The 25,112-nt window shown below is 36.2% G+C and overlaps 1 protein-coding gene across 1 annotated transcript; it reads right to left on the reverse strand.

Annotated features, from left to right (window-relative positions):
• Positions 1-505: 505 nt before the first annotated feature.
• Positions 506-24,056, reverse strand: pusl1 (pseudouridine synthase like 1). Its single transcript, XM_082156546.1, is given in 9 exon segments — positions 506-580; positions 2,000-2,162; positions 2,332-2,386; positions 12,617-12,695; positions 12,698-12,771; positions 14,759-14,908; positions 20,515-20,702; positions 23,632-23,689; positions 23,782-24,056. Coding segments are annotated over 9 exon segments (843 nt in total). The 5' UTR covers positions 23,847-24,056; the 3' UTR covers positions 506-569.
• Positions 24,057-25,112: the final 1,056 nt, after the last annotated feature.

Consider the following 25,112-nt stretch of genomic DNA (forward strand, 5'->3'; position numbering starts at 1 on the left):
GAATGTGGTGTAGTCTCTACCAGCCGTTTGTTGTAGTCCTTAAAAAACGATTTCTTTAAAAGCAAATATCTCCCTTTGCTTTGAACTTTGAGCGTTGTAACTTTGCAGATGTTGTTTATGCTCAAACAGAAACATTACACACTAACTAAAGTTAGAAAAGTGGAATCATAATCAAGGACCCCTTTAAAACTTTATAAAATAAAATAACTAGCTTCCGACAGGCTGTACGCATCAATTTACGGTGAAAGAGTGACCTCTGACCCGAAGCATGACGAATTGATGTCAGAGAGAATAGAGCAAAACAAAACGCCGCTCATGAATTAAGTCTGAAACGAGAATTTTTCATATTTTATATATATTTATTTTTTTGTGTTTCACGTCATTCCATTTAGCTAAAATACTGTATTGAAAAACCAGTATCCAGAAATGTATAAATATGTAAAATTTGTACAGGTTTTAAACAGGCAAGTGCTGGATAAAAATAAAAACACTACTATCATACATACATTTTTTAATTATTTATTTTTACAGTTTTTAAAAATCATTTAAATAATTATATCAGTGTCCAGTCAGCCAAGATCTGTAATAAAAAAAGTATACACATATTTAATACTGATGTACTTAGCTGTCCTTAGAAGGACAACATATTGCCCACTGTACAATGCAGGATCTTGTGGAGGAAATGGATGCTTGTAGAGAATGGCTGTTAGAATGCGTGTGTACTGCACACTATGCACTGTTTAAATATAGTACATATATATATATATAGTATTGTATACTACTATTTAAATATAGTATATAAAACAGAATGCATTATACAACGGTATACATTTCAAACAGCAGTGTGCTTCACTGATCACATGACCTCATCATGCTGCATGATTAATTTAGTGAGTGCAGTCCACATATCTTTTCAGAATTTAATAAAAACGTTATATTAAATGTAAACATTATAAATGTGTAATTTTGTGTAAAAATATCTATATAACAGTTTGATCAAATCATGAGTCATAAAAGATATCAAAAATCTAAAATAAATTTGATTTCAGTGCATTAGTGCCCATCCACCTTTTTAGCAGCACTGGTTTCGGAAACTTTTTTCCATTCATTTTTCCCATAGGGATAAAAAAAAAAAAAAGTCTTTGTTAATAAGCGATGAAACAAGCCAATCAGCAATGAGGTGAACCATAACCGTACAAAGTATTAAAAAAATCTGACAAAAAGACTTAGAGCACAATTTACATCTCTGATAGGTGGAATTTTTGTACAGCATCATGGCTAATATAATTTTTCACCACGAATCCATGTTAAACACGATTATAAAAAAAATTAAAAAATAATAATAATTAATTACGTTTATATAGCGCTTTTCTCGGCACTCAAAGTGCTTTACATAGAAGGGGGGAATCTCCTCAACCACCACCAATGTGCAGCATCCACCTGGATGATGCGACGGCAGCCATATTGCGCCAGAACGCCCACCACACACCAGCTTACTGGTGGAGAGGAGACAGTGATGAAGCCAATCAGTATATGGGGATGATTAGGAGGCCATGATGGACAGAGGCCACTGGGCAGATTTGGCCAGGACGCCGGGGTTACACCCCTACTCTTTCGAAAGACATCCTGGGATTTTAAATGACCACAGAGAGTCAGGACCTCGGTTTTACGTCTCATCCGAAGGACGGGTTATTATTTCAATAAGTTGAAATAATGTGGGATGATGGCTTCAACAGAAGAGAATATCATTAATTATCAACCTCGTAGCTCACAGTAGGTCTGTCTTTAATGGTTTATAAGTCGTCTGTACAAATACATTTTACCTATGGAGAAAATTAATGGAGTTTTCCAAAACCCAACTGTTGCACTCAGGCCAATTCAAGAGCTTTGCTTTGTGGGATATGTTGTTCTGTACAGTGTGTTGTGTTTGAATTGTTCTGGGTAGTATAAAATGTGCATAAAGAATGAGAACATTCTGACCCAAGCTCCCAGTTCTCACCTGCATCTCTGTACTGTACACTGGTCAGAAACAGGCCGTGGGCTGGGGCGGTCAGGTTATTTGGGAATGCCAATGAATCCCGTGCCTCTAGTAGCTCCTGAATCTGACTAACAGACAGTCTACCCTGACCAACAGCAACCAGCGCCCCAGTCATCCTCCGCACCTGTGAGGGGAGACGTCACACACCAGTGCTGTTATATAACATCACCAGACACGTCCTTTCAAACTAGTGGAATAAAACAGTGCAGAGTCACACATTTAACACTAGGAGGCAGACATCCCATAATGCAACATAACCATCATGTTTATAGGGAAACAAAGCCTGTACTTACTTGTCTGTATAAAAAAGACCTACTTTTAAAAGTGAGTTCCCAGAACTGAATATCTCTGAAAGAAAACAGACACAAATACAAAAATTAAAGAGGACCTATTGTGCTTTGCATTTTCAACTTTCTTTAGTGTGCATGAAAAAGCTCTGCAAAGTTACAAAGTACTTCATATATATATATCAGTAAGCACTGTTTATGAACTCCCTATAATGACTTGGACGTAGCAAAGTCACTTGGAGGCAAGCCTGCAACCTTAGCCAAAGAAGACAAGAGGCCTTTATTTAATTTTTTTATGTTAATTGAGGAGAGGCTTCACTACGCTGAATAAACGTTGAGGAAATAGCTTATAATTTAATGAATCGACAGCCCATTGGCTCTTGCCCTTAAACATTTTTTTGGATTTATCAATTTTTAGTTTACGCCAAAAAAATGCTATTTTACAATAAAAGTCACGGATATTTGCGTCAGGTATGATTAATTTTACGGCACTTCTCATTCATTTCTATGGTATCCACAAACAGTCAAGTCAAGTCAAGTCAAGTCAAGTATATTTGTATAGCGCTTTTCACAATACAGATTGTATCAAAGCAGCTTCACAGTATTAAATTAAAATAATACAACAAAGTTTGTTTCAAGAGGAATTTATTGATTGATAAAATTAAATTAAATATCCCCAAAATATCCCCAACTGAGCAAGCCAAAGGCAACAGTGGCAAGGAACCGAAAAACTCCATCAAGTGACCTAATGGAGAAAAAAAAACTTGGGAGAACCCAGGCTCAGTCGGGGGCCAGTTCTCCTCTGACATTTATGAGCTAAAGACCGGATTGTATTTTGAACTGTAGGATTAAAAATATTATATGAATGCCTGGCTGAAGAGATGCGACTTTAATCTAGTTTTAAACTGGGAGAGCGAGTCTGAGCAACGAACAGTATCAGGAAGACTATTCCAGAGTTTTGGAGCCAAATGTGAAAATGCTCTCCCTCCTTTGGTGGTTCTGGATATCCTAGGTATGACCAAAAGCCTTGAATTTAGTGATCTTAAAGAGCGCGATGGATTATAGGGCGATAGAAGATCCGTTAAATAGACTGGAGCTAAGCCGTTTAGGGCTTTATAAGTCAGTAGCAATACCTTGTAATTAATACGGAACTTTATAGGTAACCAATGCAGTGATGATAAAATTGGTGTTATATGATCATATTTTCTTGATCTCGTAAGAACTCTAGCGGCGGCATTTTGGACTAACTGTAGCTTGTTTATTGAGGATGCAGGACAACCAGCTAATAAAGCATTACAGTAATCCAGTCTCGAGGTCATGAATGCATGAACTAACTTTTCTGCATCAGAAACTGATAGCATATTACGTAGCTTAGCAATGTTTAACAGTGACTGACTGTTGCACAACTCTGAACGAAATTCAATGACGTCAAGGCTGTGATGTTATTAGTTATCAAGGCACATGTGATCCAAGCTAGCCGTTACGCGTTTTCCAATGGATCCACAGATCCTCATATCTCCCAATAATAATTCAATTGATTTCAATTCACCTTTATTTGTATAGCGCTTTTCACAATACACATCGTTTCAAAGCAGCTTTACATAAAATGCATGTGTCTACATTACAATTTAGAGTGATCTGTTATCAGAGGTGACATTGTCCATGTTTTGTATTTCAGAAATGTACACATACAAACACGCAGTAAGCTAACAATATATTAATTTAAACAATAAATTAATTTAAGGCAGAAACAATGAAGAAATTAATACATGTCGTCAACAAAATTACTAGGATATATAGAAAATGTTGCATAATAAGACCATCTCTAGTTGTATTCTTGAGTTTTCTTACAGGAACGAACTCTTCACAAACAATATTCCTCATTTAAATAATTACCGTCCAAGGAATATGCAAAAAAAGGGGCGGTGCCTGATTGAGTTGCTTAAGTAGTGTGCTGAAACTCAGAAACACACTCAAAACGGTTGGCCAATCACAACACACTGATCCAGCTGGCAAATCAGAGCACATTGTGCTTTTTGGAAGGAGGAGCTTCACAGAGACCAGAACTAAACAGGGCTGCATTTCTCAAAAGCATCGTAAGTAGAACCGTTACCACCAATGGTCTCTACGATCCACTTGAGCTTACGATGCTTTTTGGAAACAGAAGCATCGTAAGCTCAAGGCAGACTAGGAAGAGAGGTGCTGCAACAATATAAAATGATAAAAATGGTAAAAGGGTATATCTTTAAGCTTTTTTAAACCACTATACACATTATCTCCAATGTTGAAGATGCCACCACAACATGAACGCATTTCCATGTGGGCAGTCAATGAACAACAGTATCATGGGTGACGACTGAAGATGTGACCTCCTTTGTGTCGTCTCACTCAGTGTATTAATTCTGTCTAGTTGGTACAGTATTTCTCCCATCAAAACTAAATGTGACAGCTATTTTGCCAAGTTGCCTGCATCAAATAAACAACTGGAGATGCAGCAGGAGCACTGGAGCGGTCAGGCTAGATAACATCAGCAGAGCAGACAATATTTACTGCTGGAGAGGTTAAATGTGTCATACTGGCTTTTCTAGCAGGAAAAAAATGATGGCAGAATATTCATGATGAGATTTCTTTGGAATGTCTTCATAGAAGCGCTGAATGAGATCGTCTGGCTCTCATTTAATCATGGCTTTGAATGAACAAACAGGCAGTGTGCGTTACATGAACAGAGATAAGCATACAACACCAATGCAACGAAAACCTCAAAGGACGCACATGTGTGTCTAATATATAAGCATGCATTTCCAGAACAAGAACTGTGTTTAATAGAATATCTAACTGCTTACTGTACTGAACTAAATTTTTAAAAAATATGCATGTGAAACAGTATGCAATGATAAACATTTCATTTTTTTTTTGTGAATGTCCATGGTTCCATATCTAGAAATCACACTTTTTAAATTTGCAGATATTTCCAGATTTTCCAAACTTCTGCTCGAAGCTGTGTAGGTTTGTAACAGATTTGCATAATGTCAATCTATGCTCTTCAATGGCTGCCGTGAACGTCTACTTTGACCCTCAAACACTGTAGTTGCAGCTGAGACTAGAAGAGTTTGGTTAGTGTTGTTCAAGTTGAGATGATGCTGTTTTCTGTCAAATCCACTTCGCTGCACTTCCAAAGGAATGAGGACTCAGGCTCGAATTGATACAGTAAAAGCAGCTCCGTCGCAATTAGTATTACTGTGTATTACAAGTGCAGAGGAAGCTGAAATTCAGATTTGATAAGGGCCGTTTGGTTCCCAACATGTGCTGTAAGCAGTTGACCAATCACAACAGACTGGGCCGTCTGACCAATCAGAGCAGAGTAGACCAATCACAACAGACTGGGCCGTCTGACCAATCAGAGCAGAGCAGAGTAGACCAATCACAACAGACTGGGCCATCTGACCAATCAGAGCAGAGTAGACCAATCACAACAGACTGGGCCATCTGACCAATCAGAGCAGAGTAGACCAATCACAACAGACTGGGCCATCTGACCAATCAGAGCAGAGTAGACCAATCACAACAGACTGAGCCATCTGACCAATCAGAGCAGAGTAGACCAATCACAACAGACTGGGCCATCTGACCAATCAGAGCAGAGTAGACCAATCACAACAGATTGGGCCGTCTGACCAATCAGAGCAGAGTAGACCAATCACAACAGACTGGGCCATCAGACCAATCAGAGAAGAGTAGGCTCTTGGAAAGGAGGGGTTTAGAGAAACCGAATCCTTTATCGTAAAAAACTGTAAAAAAAAAAAAGCTAATGCTGCAATGGATTATATGAGAAAATGTAAGTTTTTTTTGTTTTTTTTTGTTGGATAAACGTACACCTATTGTAGGAGACTCCAAAACAAAATAAGGAACTTTTAAAATAGTATAATGGGGCACTTTAATATCAGTTAAGCTAACTGGCCCCTGTGAACTAGCCATTCCTTGACCCCTTGATTTTAATTTTCACAAACAATAAACATTTAGGTTACCTAATTAGCTTATGGTCTTTGCCTCATAATCAATCTGCACAATGAATCTACTTTCAATGGCTGTGAGATTCTTTTAATGCCACTGTGTGAATATGGCCCTATTGTAGAAATAATTTCTGATCTCATTAACTTAGTGATTGTACAAACATTTCATAACCAACTCAGTGTTATTTTCAATAAAAAACCTGGACATCTAAGCTTATTTGCTATCCATTTAATAATTAATTAATCTTTGTATGACATAACAGATGTCTCTGACGACCACATGGGGTAATATTCATGATGTTTCTATATTCATGATGCTCCTCCTGGGTGAAGTCCTCAGTCTCAATTAATTATGATACAGATGGATTTGGCATTAAATTAACTACTTAACTTCTGTAATAAAAAAGCCTTGTTTGGATATTGGATTTCTTGTTTGAATCCAAGTCAATAATAAATGTATAGTTTAACTGCATCACTTTAAAAGTTACTGTGTCTTCATTTAAAACGCACAGGGTTTAATTTAGGCTCTAGTTGTCAGGAGAATGACCTGATTTCTTGAGTTGTGATCAAACTGAAATATTAATTGACATTATCTCTCTCTCTCTCAGACACACACACACACACACACAAATGAGCTACAAACGAGGAGGCTTTCATAAGTGCTTAATAAAACTTTTAAAGGGGAAGTTCATTGAAAAGTCAAACTTCTGTCATCATTAACATAATTTATTCTGTCTTAGCAAACTCATATTACTTAGGACCAAAAATGTTAAAGAGGCCAGAACATGTTAACATATTTTCATGTTCACAACAATAATTTTTTTTCATATAATGTACATTATTGCAGTACCTCTTTTCCTAGGCTGTCTGAAACGCTCTGATTAGGTTTTAGTTTCTACAAATCCCCTCCATTCGAAAAGCCCAGAGTGCTCTGATTGGCCAGCTGACCCAGTGCGTTGTGATTGGCCAAACACCTCAAGAGTGTGTCGGAAATGTAACGGCCCTTTCCATAATCGTGAGCTTCAGCTTCACATTGTGACAGACGTTTGCGGAAGAAATATATAGACTTTGATCAAGGCATTTTAGGCAGGTCTGGATCAGTGGTCTCTGTTAGATCGAATAAATCACTTTTGGGGAGACTTCGTAACTTTGCAGATCTTATACATGCACAAACAGATCCATTACACTAAAGGAAAAGGAAAACGTTCAACGTTCACATTGCTGTTAATGACAGATGGCATACAAAGACAAATGTTCTTGTTTTGATGAACTGGCTAAGTCCACCTTTCAAGAGAAAAAAAACTTCTCACTGTGTGAATTTCTTGGGGTTTTGAAGCAAAATGCCTAGATCTGGTTTTGATGCAGACATTCAGTGACATACTATGAGTGAGTGTGTGTAGATGATAAAAGCGGCTGATCCCCTGCAGATCTTGACATTAGTGTGAAACAGAGCAGATGGTGTGTGTGTGTGTGTCCAGACTGCTCTCTCCCAGCTGAGAGCTGCATGTGAGAAACCCAAAATGACCCGATGAAGGGATCCCAGTGTGAGCTTTTAAACATATTCCCCTCAATGCCAGTTGAAAAAAAGATTGAATCCAAAATTTGGTGATAAAATAGCGTAACGAGTGATTTACAAGAATTTTTTTTGTAGGTCGGTCATTTTTGACCGGGAACACCACAAATGTGACTTTATGCCATTTTGTCCCAAAAAAAAACTAAAAACAATTTCACAACAAATTTCCTGGTTAAACATTAAAGCACACTAGTGTGATAAACAGTGCACATTTTTTTCATATGTTATGTAAAATTGACAAATTTATCCACAAATAATGCTTTTTTTTCACTCAAAAACTGAAGTACGTAAGCTTGGATAAATAAGGCCTTCGATCGATAAGTTCCACAAATAAATACAAAACCTGTCCTTATTGAAAGAAAACAAGCTGACAAAAAGATTGAATCCAATGTTTGGTGAAAAGATAGCATAACGAGAGATTTATAAGCAATTGTTTTGCAAGCCGGTCATTTTTGACCGGGAACACTACAAGTGTTATAGGGTTTTCAACGCAGCACAAGGGAAATATATATATAAATATATATAAAAATAAGAGTGGGCAGTTATGGCCTAATGGTTAGAGTCGGACTAGTAGGAAATGTAGGTGGGGGAGTGAATGAACAGCGAATCATTAGCCACAAGTGAGGTGCCCTTGACCAAGGCCCCAAACCCCCAGTCCCTTCCCGAGCGCCACAGCAAAAATGGCTGCCCACTGCACCAGGTGTGTGTGAGAAATCAATACTCAATGCTGTGTGTGTGCACTTGGATGAGTGAAAAGAGCACAAATACCAGGTATTGGACACCATGCTTGGCTACACGTCACTTCACTTCATATAATGCAGTCAATTGACCCTTCGCAGGGAGTTTGACTGAAAGGCGATCTGACCAATCATAATCCGCCATCCGCCATTTTTGTCCGACAAAGCAGTCAGGAGAGTTAGTAGATAAGCGTTGGAGGATTTGAACTTGAAAAACGGAGTGTACTGATGTCTTTCCGCGTTTAAAACAACACTTCTTCTTATGTTCATTCATGTTTATTTGATGCTATACATTAACTAGAAGGAAGAGATGATCGGTTCACGAGCAGCTTTAACTGAGGCTCTACAGCGATCTGTCAGACACATTAAACAGCCACAAAACAGCCACAAAACAGTATGTATTGTTTAAAAAATTTTTTTTTACAAATTTGAACGTTGAGACTTTGTTACATATCAGAAGTAACCTGGTCTGTCCTGTCTGTCAGTGTGTTGTCAGTGTCCTCTCTGCTCCGTGATGTATGTTTCACTGTGTGAGAACATGATGTGTGGTGTGAGAGCGGCGTGGCTTGTCGGACATAGCAACAGTAACTAAAGGGTCATCTTTGTGAACGGTCAATTATCCCAAATAATCAAATACTGATTGCCTCTTTTGGTATTTGCCCAAAATAGTTTTGCTACTAAAATGTTTTCTTCAGTACACTGAAGTGAGCTGAAGAAGTATGGAAAGGATAGTATAAAAATGGCCATTCTTCACTGTCTCTGACAGGCTATAGTCAGTGTGTGTCCCTCAGCTCATTACAGCAAGAGTGAGCAGCCAACCCGCTTTTGTCAGCATCGTGCTTTAGTCCAACATCTGTTGCCTAGCAACAGTCTCATCGCACATGCCTAACTCAAGAGCCGACTGATGAAAGACCAGCTTCAAACACTGGCCATCCTCTGTTGTATAGAGCAGTTTTGCCTTTCATACTGTGTGTTAAGCATTTCTGACATTTCTACATGATATTAAACATTGTAAACATTGCGTTAGCTTGGAGCCAATAATGACCAGAGGTTGAAGAACATGTTACTGACTATAAAAAAATCATAATTGGGATTATTGATGCACAAATTTACTAGGTCCAGGAGGGTTTATAGCTGTAGAATGAATTTGCATTAGCGACAACTGACAGCATGTTGTAATTTCAGATCCACTATTCATGGATTAGATGACCTTTGGCCTTGATGTTCAGCCATATTATCTTTCTAGGAAATCAGAAGCTATTTATATGATTCTGTGCCAAATGGCCACATCTGCACAATTAATCCCTCTACACATGCAGTTGAGAAGTGGCTATTAAAATAAAACGCCAAGATTTCAACTGCATTTCCCAAATGACAGAATTAAATCTGGCAAATTGCGAAGAAAGCGGCACTTAAAGGCTTAAAGGCACAGAATGTAATTTTCACCACTAGAGGTCACATATTCAAAACAATAACATGATGACGCTGTGAAGGAGCGTGGAATGGTGGGAGTTGTCGTCTTCACCTCCACAGCCAATGGAAATCTATCCGACAGGACTCACAAATCAAGTTCATGGATGAGGTAATGAAATAAATTTGTATAACAGTTACGTTTTGATCACATGATTTTATTTCATTCTTATGAATTAGCCGCAAGTAACGTAATGTTTAATTCTAAATTACTACTCATACATGTAACTTTATTTGTCTAATTAAATGGTGCAGTCAAACTAAAAGCACATTTGAATGTATCCACAGCATTTGCAAAAAGGCGGACTTACTATTTATGTACAACACATACTGTATTTAATTCCACTGCCATAGACTTGTTAAACAGTGTTAGGAAATGCCACACCGATATTGATCCTAGTTTTATTTCTCTTGTCCAAAACTCTTCTGATTCACTCATACGTTTACATTTCTTTGAGTTTCTTTGGCGGCAGAACCTGCTAAAGATAACAAATAATTGTGGTCCATTAGACATGTGCCGGTATTCGGTAATGCGATAAATCGCGGTAATGAATATGCACGATATTGTTATCGTGGGCACTTCAAAATACCGTGAAAAATAATAGATCAGAATTTATATTTACAGAACGCGCATTAACTTAATTTCCATCAACCGCTTAAACAAACACTGCGTATATGCTCCGCGAAACACATGCGCACTCTGATGTAAACAATCCCCACATGTAGAAGCACTGTGTGCATGCGGCGCCGTGCGCACTCTAGTCTAATGTAGTCACAGAACGTTACATTTACCTCAGGAAAGCCATTTAATTACCAACACATTAGTTGACTAGAAAAAATAGCTATAGTCAGAGAGGAGTATTTTGCTAAATATGTGCACTATATTACATTTGTATTATATTTTTACTTGTGTCATAATTGTTATTATAATGAAAACCAAATTATATTTAACTTAATTTGTTCATTTTTAACCTTTAATAATACCAGCTGACAGGGCTCTCTGTATGTTTACAGCATTATGTGATATGTATTTTTTCTTGAGAAAAATTAACATGTAGGCTATCTACTGTAGCCTACCTAATATTTATCCAAAGAGTCAATATTGAATCAAGATTTAAATCAAATCCCAAGAATTGAATTGAAATCGTGAAAATTGTGTAAAATTCTGTTTAGTTACCAAATGTTTTGACAATCACAATTACACCTATTGTGATGCAAGTTTTTTGTGTTTTTTTTACATGGCAGTAAAAGCGGAAACCGAGGATAAAGCGGACATGACCTTATTGACAGATGACGCAATGAGGAGGGACGTTACACTGGTTAACACCAGAACTACTAAGGCAGTCATTTTGACTGGTTTAAAATTTTGCAATGTAATAACTTTGTTGAAATAAAACTAGATAATGTAACTAGAGGACCCTGACTTTTCCTAAATGTGTCTATATTTTATTCTATCATTGTTATTTTATTAAAATGACAAGATACAAAAGAGTTTTGAGTATTTCTACCTTGAATGGCCATAACAGTCACACCAGTATGACCGTATGAATACAATTTTCATTGTAATTTTACAGCATGATATTTTTGCCCACTAAAACAAATATTGGTTACTAAATCAGTTTGTTTTCTCGCAGTTTATTATATTTTCATATTCTTTTCCCGTGACGGTCAGAATGACTGTTTTGGCCAGTTTGGAGCATATGCATTTCATATGTGCCCATAAAGGTTTTACCTATGCATTGAAAATACATATTGGCAATGTTTTTGTAAGTTATTGTATTCTAATATCCAAGGAAGAATATATTTGTTTTCATTTTACAAAGAAAATAATAGAAAATGTATATATAATTCCGGTAGTTCTAGTGTTAAAACTGTGAATTTCTCTGGATTTAAACATTAGGGATAATTTAAGTACACAAGTACACAAAACATATAACACTGTACTAGTGTTTTTTGGATATTTTAATGCAAAAATCTTGCACATTCTTCCCGGTGCAACTAAATTTTGTTATAGGTCACACTGGTGCCACCACCATGTTGCATAGCAGATAAGAACTGCCATTTCTGTTCCATATGAAAAACATGAAATGGCAAATGAAATGAAAGCCGTGTAATATATATGTTTTGGTAAATATCGAGTAAAATATATGTGATTAAAAGGCAGCAAGAATGTCAGTGAATAATGACTTAAAATTCAATCTAGTATCATTTGGTTTCAGAAGACTATAAGAGATATTATGCACAAGATATTTGGGCATTTTATTATGGTCCCTTTTTTCAGCAGCATTGCATGGAAAATAGCAGCGTGAACATTCTGCTAAACTTCTCATTTTGTGTTCCATGGAACAAAGTCTTTCAGTTTGGAAAGACTTATTGTTTTATTTATTGTTATTGAAAATCATGTCAACCAATACTGTTGGTATCATCACAACACCAACCAAACCAAGCTTCCTCCAATCTATGGTGCTGTAGCTTTTGACCTGGACAGAAGAGAGTCGTACCTGTGAAAGTGTCTCTGACTGAAGGAGACCCCAGGCTCCAGCCGTGCCGACTCCAGGGACTTCACTGGGTTCTTAAAGGGTTCTTAAAGGTGCTGAAGTCATGGGTTCCTATCAGCAGTGCAGAAGCCTCTTGCATTGCATTGATATCTAGCCTCCTGTGGAGAGAATGAAGTAATAGACAGCATCAAACTCTGTTTTATAACAGACTGTGTGGTGACTGGATATAATATAGTAAAACAGTAATATTATTGAAACATTACTGAAAATTTAAATAACTGTTTTCTATTTTGATACATTTTAAAAGGTAATTTATTCCTGTGATCAAAGCAGAATTTTCAGCATCATTACTCCAGTCTTCAGTGTCACATGATCCTTCAGAAATCATTCTAATATGATGATTTGCTGCTCAAGAAACATTTCTAAATATTATCAATGTTGAAAACAGTTCTGCTACTTCATATTTGTCTCGCCGGAAGTAGTAGGTCATCTTTTATTTTATGAAGTACTGTGAATTCGGACATACTTCTTTTGTCACATACTGTTTTTCGCCTTATATATAGTAGGGAAGTTTGTGATTTCGGATGCAGCCAACCACCAACCAGCCAACTGAATGAATCAGCCATTTGAACGAATCAAATGAATGAATGACTCAACTTACTCATTTAGACATTTGCCGCCACCTACAGTGTTAGTATCTTTTTTAGCGTATCATTTCATTAAAAAAAAAATATATATATTTTGGTGATAGTTCGCCCCAGAAAATAAATAATTAAATCAAATGGTTTATTTACTCACCTTCATGTAATTTCAAATCTGTATGACTTTCTTTGTGGAACATAAAAGAGGATATTAGAATCTAAATACCAATTCAGATGCAGCTTCTGAAAAACATCATGGTCGTTGTAAAGGTTTATGTGTAATAAATTATGTCGAATCAAATAAAATATTTTTTTCTAAAAGCAGTGTTTTTGTTATGTCTATTTAATGTTTTTTTTTCTTTTTTTTTTTCATTTAACACAATACTGACTTAAAATTATTTTTGGGGGATCATTTATCAGCCAAACTTTGTCTCCATACGAAGCGCATTAAAATAATGTAATGCACAGCTAGCCGTGGATTATCACGCTTATACCATGGTAATTTGCCAGCATTGACAACTTAAAGCTGTTATTGATGTTTGCAATGCAATATTTGACTAAAAAGGTCAAACTGATGTTTATTTTCATCAGTTATAGCTTGTAGATCTAGCATTCTGCCCACTTTGAATCAGACACAGAGATAAAGTAGTGCGTAAGATTACATTTATTTAAATGAATGAATTATAGCATTTATTTTATTCATTATTGAGGGGGGGGGGGGGGGGTACCTGCGTCTGTTCAGTGTCTTTCTCTATTGACAAGTTTATTACGTTTTTACTATTAAGTTTATTATTACATAATAGTTGAAAAGTTTTAAACGTAAAAGTTAAAAAATGTCATAATATATATATATATTGATCATAATTAATATATATATATATTAATAATTTTTCATTGCATGCTTTAAATGATTAAAATTGATTAATGACTAATTCTAACTTAAGACACATAGGTCAAGGAACACTGAGATGAGCACAACCTCGACAAACATCCATTTTTAAAGGACTTAATCCAGTTTATGTGTGGGGAATAGCAGTTCTTATGAATGAGATGGAAAGCCAGATGGAATGTGTGTGTTCATGGACCAGACATAAGACGACAGTGGGTGTTGTTCTGCGTCACTACGAGCCTGAAGCTTATCTTGGCCTACTTTCTCACTAAAACTGAAGACAGTGGAAAAAATTGCATTAATGTTCGCTCGTCACCTTGGAGACGAGGCTCTCGCTCCATCGTGGGCTTCAAAAAGACATCTGAGGCATGCACTGCCGAAACAATGCATGCTTTCCTCATCTGCGTTCTTTGGTTTCAATGTTGGCCTAGATAATCATTTGCTTGCCCTTGCGATGGGTCTTGTTTGTGAGTGTGTATAATTCATGTGCAGCCTTTTCCAGTGCTTGTTCCTATTCCTCTCTGAGAGGATTTAGCTTCTGTGACACAGGCGTAGTGATGCGGTTTTAGACAGAAGTCCTCTGAGCACGTGCAGAAGAGCGGGGGTGGCACTCACGTGTCTCGTAATGCCCAGCATAGATCCCTCTCCGTTACTGGCATTTCTGTGTGATGTCTGAGACCCAAAGCAAAGCGGTACACATATGTCCGTGATATGGCCTGATAGCGTGCGTGGAAGTCGCTGTGGACACGGTAAGCCCTGGTGATTCTGGGGGGAAAAAGACAGAAAAGCAGACACTGATTCAAATCTGGTAATGTGCACATGCTCATGTGTTTGTTTTGCAAACTCACCCGCCAATTTCCACTGAAAAAGGTTCAAGTTAGTCCAGAATAATCAAGACACTGGAGGAAATATCATAACACTGGTTCTCATGAAAGAAAAACAATAGTCACTCAAAATTCAAATGCATCTTGATGTAATAACAAACAAATCTGGTTTATTTGAACAAAAGAGCAACACGGAAATATGAGTCTCTTTTGCTCACCAAGGCTGCACTTATTTAATCAATCATATATTTTTCTTATTATTATTATCAATGTTGAAAACAGTTTTTGCTGCTTAACATTTTGGGGGAAACAGTGATACCATTCAAAAATTAGTTGGAAGATTAACAAAACAGAAACTTTTATTTAGCAAAGATGCATTACATTGATCAAAAGTGACAGTGAAGACATTTATATTGATACAAAAGTAAATAAATGTAATAAATGCACATAAATGCTGATCATTTGAACTTTCTATTCATCAAAAGGTACTGAGACTATAATATATATTTATTATTATTATCATCATCATTTTTTCTCCATAAAAATTTAATTACTTTACTTAATAATTTCCATAACTTTTCCAGGTCTAGAAATCCCGCTTAAAATTCACTCATACAGTATGGTTGTCCAAGCTCATGCTAACTCTGGTTCTTAAAATGTTAAAAGGACAAATTAACGATATAAGATTTCATCTTACATATTGATTTTTAGCTGTTTTGGCTTATTTCATTTTTTTAAAAATTATTTTAAAGGATTTTAAGCCATTCTGCGGCCTCCTAATTGGTCCCGGCCCCTTTCATTGAGAACCACTGCCATAAACACACTGAATAAAGAACCAAACCATTTCTAGAAACCTGATTAATCAATGCAACCACTTAGCAATGCACTAAAAACCTCACAGAACACCTTCAGAAACCACACAAACTTGGGAACCACGCATAGCAACACCCTAGTAACAGGACAGCGAGTTTTGCACAGGCAAACGCCTCACATTTTACTCAGAACACATGCAAATCTAGTCCTTTTTACAACATGAAATACTACAAATAAAGTAATAAGTTGAAGAACAGTGAAACTTACAACAGTATTTACATCATCTGTAAGGTTTTTGCGACGCTGGATGCTGCTCCAAACACTGGCGCTCTTCATCTGACTAAGTGCTCTTATGGATTAAACTGGTGGTCTTGAAACCCCATGAGTTCTATGTTGATTCACAAAAAGCTTTAACTCTTCATTAAACATTCATGCAATACAGTCCCATGAGGCCTTTTGAGAGGACCAGTCTATCACCGTCAGACCTCCCTAAAGCACATGACAGAGCGCTTCATTACTATTCATGAGAGGACAGTATGGATATTCTGTGAATATACTCGTGAGTTTAATGGTAACGTGACAAATTGACAAAAAAATCAAGTTCAAAAGTCACGGATGTTGACATTAAACACACTTACTGTGATGAGGTCATGAGTCAAATGAAGAGGGTTTATGATACGTTATGTTAACAGAAAGGGGACTTTTACAAAGAACCGTCCACAGATGCAGGATAAACTGCTAATGTTCTGCTAACCATGTTACAAATCATACTAAGGAAGGATGCCCCGATATAAAACTTTCTGTAAATTAAAATTTTTATAAATATTTTAAATCTGCATTTATAAACAAAAATTACATCAGTATCAAAAGGTGTGATATTTATTAAGGTGATAATTCATAAAACGGAATCGATTTCCAGATGCATATTTGATCTTTGTGAGAGCATATTTTTATAAAGAAATAATTTACATTTACATTTAGTCATTTAGCAGACGCCTTTATCCAAGGCGACTTACAAATTAGGACTAAATTCAGCGAGTCGCTGAATTTAATTAATTTAATTAATTTCATTAATTGAAATGATCAATACAGTGTCAAACCCATAATTATACATAATTGAATTATGGGAGTTTAATAGAACATTTTTACATATATTGTACAACGATAAAAAAAGAAAAGAAATAATATTTACCCCCACATTTTAAATATTTAGGATAATTTTGTCACATTTTGTGGCATTTTTGTGAAATTATGTGCTTTAAATAAAATCAGGCATCAAAACAATTTAAACTAGAGTAAGTAAGATAGAGATAACTGTTTACAGTTTTGAAATACATACAATATATAATAAATTATTCAAATACACTACAGTTCAGAAGTTTCAGTATTTTTTGACAGTAAATACATTTATGTTACAAAAGCTTTCGATTTAAAATGAATGCTGTTCTTTTGAACTTTCTATTTATCAAAGAAAAAAAAAAAATCCATCAAAGTTTCCACAAAAATATGAAGTAGCACAACTGTTTTTAACATTGATAAAAATCAGAAACATTTCTTGAGCATCAAATCATCATATTAGAATGATTTCTGAAGGATCATGTGACACTGAAGACTGGAGTAATGATGCTGAAAATTAAGCTGTGATGACAGGAATAATTTACATTTTAAAATACTGTATATTCAAATAGAAAGCAGTTATTTAAAATTGCAATATTGTTTCAAAATATTACTTTTAAAATGTATTTTGATCAAATAAATGCTGCTGCGCATACATTTTTTTTTTTTTTAAATCATCTAAGAATCTCCTTCAGGTCTACTATTTTCATTTAGTCTGTGTGGATCCAGTCTTCAGTGGCCAGTGAGTTCTAAACATAGCGAAGCAGAGAGAAAAGAGCGCATCTGCCCGCAGCATCTCCAGCTAAAAGCACCATTAGACTCTGACAGCGTCTCTTCAGGGTCGCTGGGGCATTTTAGGGGCAATTTCCACCAGTTTGCGCCTCCACTCACAACACCAAATAAAGAAGATGACATGCTCAGGCTCCCAGAGGAGTCTGTCAGTGGGTATTAATGATTCACCAGCAGTCGTTAATCGCTGCTAACAGGAACATGGAATAAAACACAAACAGACCAGACTTGAGCACTGTGCGCCCTCAGTTTTATGTGATACAAGGCAAATGTAAAATGAAAATGGCACTGAAACAGTTACTAGATTAATAAATTCCCGTAGCATTCCATGAGAATCCCAGGCATCTGTGCATGATGAGCATTAGAGACATTGATTATTGATGTGAATGGTTCATGGTTCCTGTGACCTCAATCAGACCTGAGGTTCCCCAACCCACAACCACTAAAATATTCATCACTGCTCATCCCACCAGCCACACAAACTACACAAACTTATACAATTTGGATTGAAATAACAAACAAACAAAAAATATGACTTTAAAGGAAAATTAAAATTCTGTCATAATTTACTCACCCTGATATCTTTCCAAACCTGTAAGACTTTTGTTCATCTTTGAAACACAAATGAAGAAATCTGAGAGATTTCTGTCCCTCCATTGACAGTCTACGCAACTACCACTTTGACGTTTCATACCACTTTCATATCAGCACAAAATGATTTTCTTTAAAGGATTGACTTGGTCACTAACAGAAAAACACCACACCAGCACACTACAGAAGATGTGTCAAGGTGACTTTGTCAAAGCAATTTACAGAGCATTTAATACAAGGAAGGTCTGCCTAGAGCAACATGGGATTAAATGTCTTGCACAACAGCGTCTGGGGGTCCTAGTCATTCCCATGAATCCTCCCTTCAGGGGTTTGAATCTCCAGATAACTGGCCCTGATCTTTCACAACTAAGCAACCTCCAAAGACTGCAGCAGATCTGAATTAGCCATGTGTGTGTGTGACATTGACAGTGACAGCAGTGTGTGTAATTGTTTGAAAGACTTTTAAATGAAAAACTTTGAGTTAATGCTTTATGAGTGTCATGTTTTCAGTGTTTAATGGCGTGTTCACACTTGGCAGGATTGGTTCGATTGAAACGAACTGTTAATGCGGTTCATTTGCCCTGGAGTGCCCCAAACAAGCAGACATAGACCCCTGAAAAAGTGCTTCCAAACAAACTCTGGTGCAGTTCGACTGAAAGTGAAATATAAACGCAACCCAGACTAAAGGTGAACCAAAAACAGGATGTGATGTCACAAGATGCGACCCTAAAAAAGACAGCATACTTGGTTAATCTCATCACGGGAGATCCGTTGAAGACGTCAGAAACGTCTTCTTCTCGCAGCGGATCATTGTTTGTGTGTGTATCGGAGGGATTCCTGGTGCTGTTTTGACTCCTTTACACATTTCATAAGCTCTTCTTGAGTTCTCAGCTGGTACCAGCATGTCAGCTACGCACATACGACGAGTGTCCAGCACACTGCACTATGTTGGATGTTGGCAAAATGTGCGTCATGAAATCTGTCTAATCAGGTTTTGACCTTCTCCTTATTCCTTTTACTTTGTCTCTTTAGGTTCAGTGTTAAAAATAATTTTTTTGGTTTGTTTATTGTTTGCTTGCTTGTTTACACTTTATTGTCCCCCTTAGGGGAAACTAGTTCTGCAGCTAAAGGTACCAGAGACATGCAGACAGCACATAATACACATGACACAGTCATAGTTCATATAAAAATCTACCTATGAATAGTTCATTAAACCAACAGCCACCCAAACAAAACAAAAAACTTTAAAACGGTTTGTTCTTCCACTCTAAAACGTGGCCCAGGAGGCAACACTTGAAATTCTTTATATAAAGTATGATCTAAATTTCTTACAATCGAATGTGTATTATTCAAAACCTGTCTGTGATAAATGTCAATGACCTTTCCTGACACCTTAACAAGACTATTCAACCTATTTGTTAATGTAAGATTGCCAAACCAAGCTACAATAAAAACACTGATTCAATAAAAGACTTATAAAAGAATAATGTCAGCATCTTGGAGCATACATTAAATGTTTCTCCAATTTAGGAAACCTGTTTAAAACATTTTGTATTTTTGCACAAAACATTTTTTTTTTTATATATATATATGATAATATGTGTCTCCGACTCGAGGTCAGAAATTATTCTAATATGCTGATTTGATGCTCAAGAAACATTTCTTGTTGTTATCAATATTTAAAACAGTTGTGCTGCTTAATATTTGAGTTGAAACTGTGATCATTTTCCCCCAGGATTCTTTGATAAATAGAATGTTCAAAAGAACAGCATTTATTTGAAATATAATTGTTTTGTAACAATGTAAAAGATTTTAATGTCACTTTTGATCAATTTAATGAATTCTTGTTTCATAACAGTAATAGTAATTTCTTTGACCCCAAACTGTTAAACAATAGTGTATATAAAAAATGTGGTTCAAAAACAACAGAAGCTTGTTTCCACCACTGAATAAAAAAATAAAAAAGCTAAATGCGACTTTTTCCTCGCAATTGCAAGTTATAAAGTCAGAATTGTGAGTTTTTTGTCTCTGACTTTATAATTTGCAATTGCAAGTTTATATCATGCAATTCTGACTTTATAACTTGCAATTGTGAGTTTATATCCTGCAATTCTGAGGAAAAAAAGTCAGAATTGTGAGATAAAAAGTCGCAATTACCTTTTATATTTTTTATTCAGAGGTGGAAACAAGCTTCCATAAAACACATACATCTTTTTAACTCCCTTAAAAGACTCCCACCTTATAGGTTCTGCTTTCAAGTGGAAGTTTAAGGCCTCCACCAGGGTTTGCTCCGGCAGTGGGGGTTTGTCTGCTCTCCGCTGGATATCCACATGTGCAGAGTTACACAAGGCATGCACACCAGTATCTGTTCTACTGGAGATGGACACTGACACCTCATTGACCGGCTTTAGTCTTCGCACTGCACTCTACACAGAAACAAACAAACAGCAGCGATGAAATTAATGGTATCTAGACACTTAGGGCCAGATTTAAATTAGCGTGAGAGTGTAATTCCCCAAAAAAAGCAGAATGGAGTGGAAAATTCTGCCTCTAATCTACTGACGACGCGCAAATTAACACCAGAACTACCAAGGCAGTCATTTTGACTGTTTTAAAATTTTGCAATGTAATAACTTTGTTGAAATAAAACTAGATAATGTAACTAGAGGACCCTGACTTTTCCTAAATGTGTCTATATTTTATTCTATCATTGTTATTTTATTAAAATTACAAGACACAAAAGAGTTTTGAGTATTTCTACCTTGAATGGCCATAATTCAGTCATACTGACCGTATGAATACAATTTTCATTGTAATTTTACAGCATGATATTTTTGCTCACTAAAACAAATATTGGTCACTAAATCAGTTTGTTTTCTCGCAGTTTATTATATTTTCATATTCTTTTCCCGTGATGGTCAGAATGACTGTTTTGGCCAGTGTGGGGCATATGCGTTTCATATGTGCCCATAAATGAATGAATGAATGAATGAATGAATACATTTTATTTTTATTTTATTTTTCTTCTTCAGAACATGGTCATTAGTAACAAAACATATTTTAACAAAAAATAATAAAATTCAAAGTCACAGCATGTTAAAAAAAAAAAAAAAAAAAGGATAAGGAAGAAGCTAACTTATATTTGCCTTCCCCTTTTACACATCTAGCTTTGAAACGGCTGCTGTTTACTCTTGTAAGATATCATAATTTATCCTTATTGAGAAAAAACTCAAACATTTGAAGTACATTTATCTGAAAATAAATCACACAATACAATATAAAGAAAAAAAAAAGAAAAAAAATAATAACAATAATTTAAATATATGCAAAATGGCAAGAAACGTATGGTAATTCAAATCAACCTCTTGAAGAGGAAATGAGACAATAGTCCCATGTCCACCTTAATTTATATACTTTTCTAATATAGACATTTTAAACCTTCTTTTGAATTGCACAATATGTTTACTTTCCTTAATTGTTACAGGTAAATTATTCCACAGCTAAAGGTTATTATTCTAAAGGTTTTACCTATGCATTGAAATGCATATTGGCGATGTTTTCGAAAGTTATTGTATTCTAATATCCAAGGATGAATACATTTGTTTTCATTTTACAACTTTCGACTTTGTATCTGTAATTACAAAAGCTGTTCTGTCGTTGTCGATTAACTAATACATTTTCACATACATTAGAATTAAAATGTAGTATTCTGGGCCCGTATTCATAAAGATTCTAAGAATCCTCTAAGAAAACTCTTAATTTAGCTTAAAAACTTTTACGTAGGAGTCTTAGCTTAAAAGCGATTCGGGACCGATCTGAGAGCAACTCTGAGTAAGGAAAAGACAAAAACTTTCATCTTAGTAAGGAGGCGGGGTTGACCCCGTTGCTATGTATGACACAATCTTTTGAAGACTGTGATTGGTTGGTTGTCCAAGAAGAAGAAAAAAAAAAAGTGATTTTAAGTATAGGGTCTATTCTAAGCCTTCCCTTTGAAATTACATGCGTAATTTTTCCTATTTGACCGTTCTCACACACACACACACACACACATTTTATATGTGTATATAAATCCTTTTTTTTTTTTTTACCATGCTGTTAATTTCCTATAAGGTATTTGATTGGCTTAGAATGATAAAAAATTTTCCACTCTTTCCAATTACACTGATTGCTGGCATGTCTATTTAAGTGGTGGTTTGAATGTTGGTTTTAATGTATCAAACATGGAATTTTCCCAGTTGCCAAATATCGTAATGTAGTGATTACTTTCATTTCTGGCGCTGTGCTGTATCAGAGATGTTAGCGTGTCTCCAATAAGATCAGTCACAAACATGATCCCTGCACGATCTAATCTATAGCGTCTTATTAACTCACTGTTATTCATTGTCTGCAACACATTTCTTCTCCCTCTTCGTCTTTCTGTCATTTTCTCCTCTGCTAAAGAAACTCTTAAGCCTCTTAAAAGTCCTCGTCCGTGCTCCTAACAATTTTGAGCTTAAGACCTCTTTTAAGGGTTAAGATGCTTTCTGAATTACTTTTTTCTTTACTAGGATTTTTTCTTTAATTTTAAGAGTAAACGCCCACATTTCTAAGAATTTTCTTAGAATTTTGTCACTAGGAGCTACTCTTTGCATTAAGATTCTTTATGAATACGGGCCCTGATGTTTATTATTACCTATCCTAACATTACAGACCCATTTATTCTTAGATTTGATATAGCTTATTGAAATTATATGCAAATAATGTATGAGCGGTCAGAATGACTGCTATGGCCATTATAGTAGTTCTAGAATTCCGATAGTTCTAGTGTTAAAGAACACAGATGCATTTAAAAAGTATTTTGACTATGGCTAGCTTTAGTATGAAAGGTAAAAGTTGGTTCTTAGATAGGTTGTTTTAGTGATGAATTTGTATTAGTATAAGGTGTGTATGTGTTTAACTGTGATTGTAAACTTTGTAAATGTGAAACGTATTGTTGTATTTATAATACTACACAATACCAATGTACCTGTTGCTAGGAGTGAAGCTTGTGCTTTACGTCAAGGACCGCAATGGAAACAAGTTTTTAACTTTGCGTTACCCTTGACAAATTTGTGTTTCATTTCTTTTTTGTGCAACAAATCCAATCCAATCCAATCTATGCAAGAGCAGCTAACTGTCTTGCCAACAGAAAGGAGGATGACATGTTTGAAGAGGATGACATGTTTTGAGACAAGCACCAGAATCAGAGAATTTGAATGCAGTAAAATAGAGAACTGGATTGTGTATAAAAAGTATAAAACAAACAAACTGGCATCAGTCATGAGGAAAAGCCATTTGAGATAGTCAACTGTTTTTGATTGTCAGGCAGAGACTGACCTCTAAATGATTCTCAACCCCTTCTCCAGCTTGATCGGCTGGTGTTCTCATCACGCCACTGAGGACAGAAGGACAAGCAGACATGTGGTGTTAGAACTTATAACAGCTCAGTAAGGAAGAGGCGTGACTGTGCTTGGCATGGAGACAGACCTGTATTTGGTCCCTGCGTATTGGAAAAAGATTAAATAACGGGTGGTGGAGTGTAACGTTAGCATGTTTCCCGGTGTGTTCGTTTGAAGTTTGTCAGAACGAGAAGTTAACAGGATTTTAAAAGCAGTATACGGCCCATAAATAAGTGAGAAGGGTCTCCCTATTGGAATAAGTAGCCATTAGATGTCGTATACCCCAAATAATGCCGTACCACACACACGATACAAGTCATGTTGAAAATCAGAGGCGTGTGTGTGTGAGCGCCACAAAGGACAACACAGCTGCTGTCTGACGTTTAGAAGCCGAAGCGATGCCTGTTTTTAAAAAAAGGCGTTGAACTGCCAAATTACTTAAAACACACATCTTTTCAGCCTTGAGACGTGTTTGCCTTACAAAGAGTATTTATTTTTACACCATGTATGGCTTTATTTGACAATATTTATTTTCTAAATGTTGGAAATTTAAAGGCGGAATTGGAGGACGACAAAAAAAACTTTCAAAAAAATCCGCGGGAGCAGGGACAAACCTGACGTAGACACTGACGTAATGATGATTGACAGAGCTCTGGTGCACATTGTTAAAACATTTAAAAAAAAGATTTTATGGATACTAAATGTGAGTTTTGTGGAATGTAGAAGCAGACTGTTGTTCGTTTATTTTTTTCAACTTCATTTGTTGTAGAATATTTTGGAATGAAATGGAAGATTTTTAGGTGAAAAGGGTGATTCATAATAATTTTATTTATTAACTGCATCAAAACTTACAGTGCACTGGCGGAGCTAGGGGGCGGCCACCTGGTCTAAGCTTGGCCACCCCTTTGGCCACCCCTCTCACAACTGCTGTTTCTGTCTCTTTTTTTATTGACAAAAATTGCGTTTTTTAAAACGCTGAACCGTCTCTTTAAGACCACAAAAAACGTGAGACTTTTCAGACGCACACCCCAACTTCACCTCAGCGCCAGGCGCAAGTCAAACGAGTGCGGAAATGTGCAAGTGCCGAATGAGCTAGAACATCAGACAGGGATATGCATATAGTAAATATAGAGTCAATCTTTCTCAACTGGTGGGTTGCAAGACCGTTTTGAGTAGGCCTAAGTCGAATAGTGTGCAGTCAACAACAAACAACATCTCTTTTTTTCTGATGCTACTTCTATTTTAGAAGATGTGTGTGAAAGCTTGTGACACTGACACTTCTGTCAGATGCTGAGAAAACGGGCGTTGTCCTTATTCAGTTGGCTATCTTCGGTAAGATGAGATGTTGTCAGGCCAAATGTCAGTAAAACTAACTAACTTTCCTGTCATACGGCTGACAGCTGTTGTATTGTGCTTGCG

This window comes from Leuciscus leuciscus (assembly GCF_965113295.1).
Source record: "Leuciscus leuciscus genome assembly, chromosome: 23".
Lineage (NCBI taxonomy): Eukaryota > Metazoa > Chordata > Actinopteri > Cypriniformes > Leuciscidae > Leuciscus > Leuciscus leuciscus.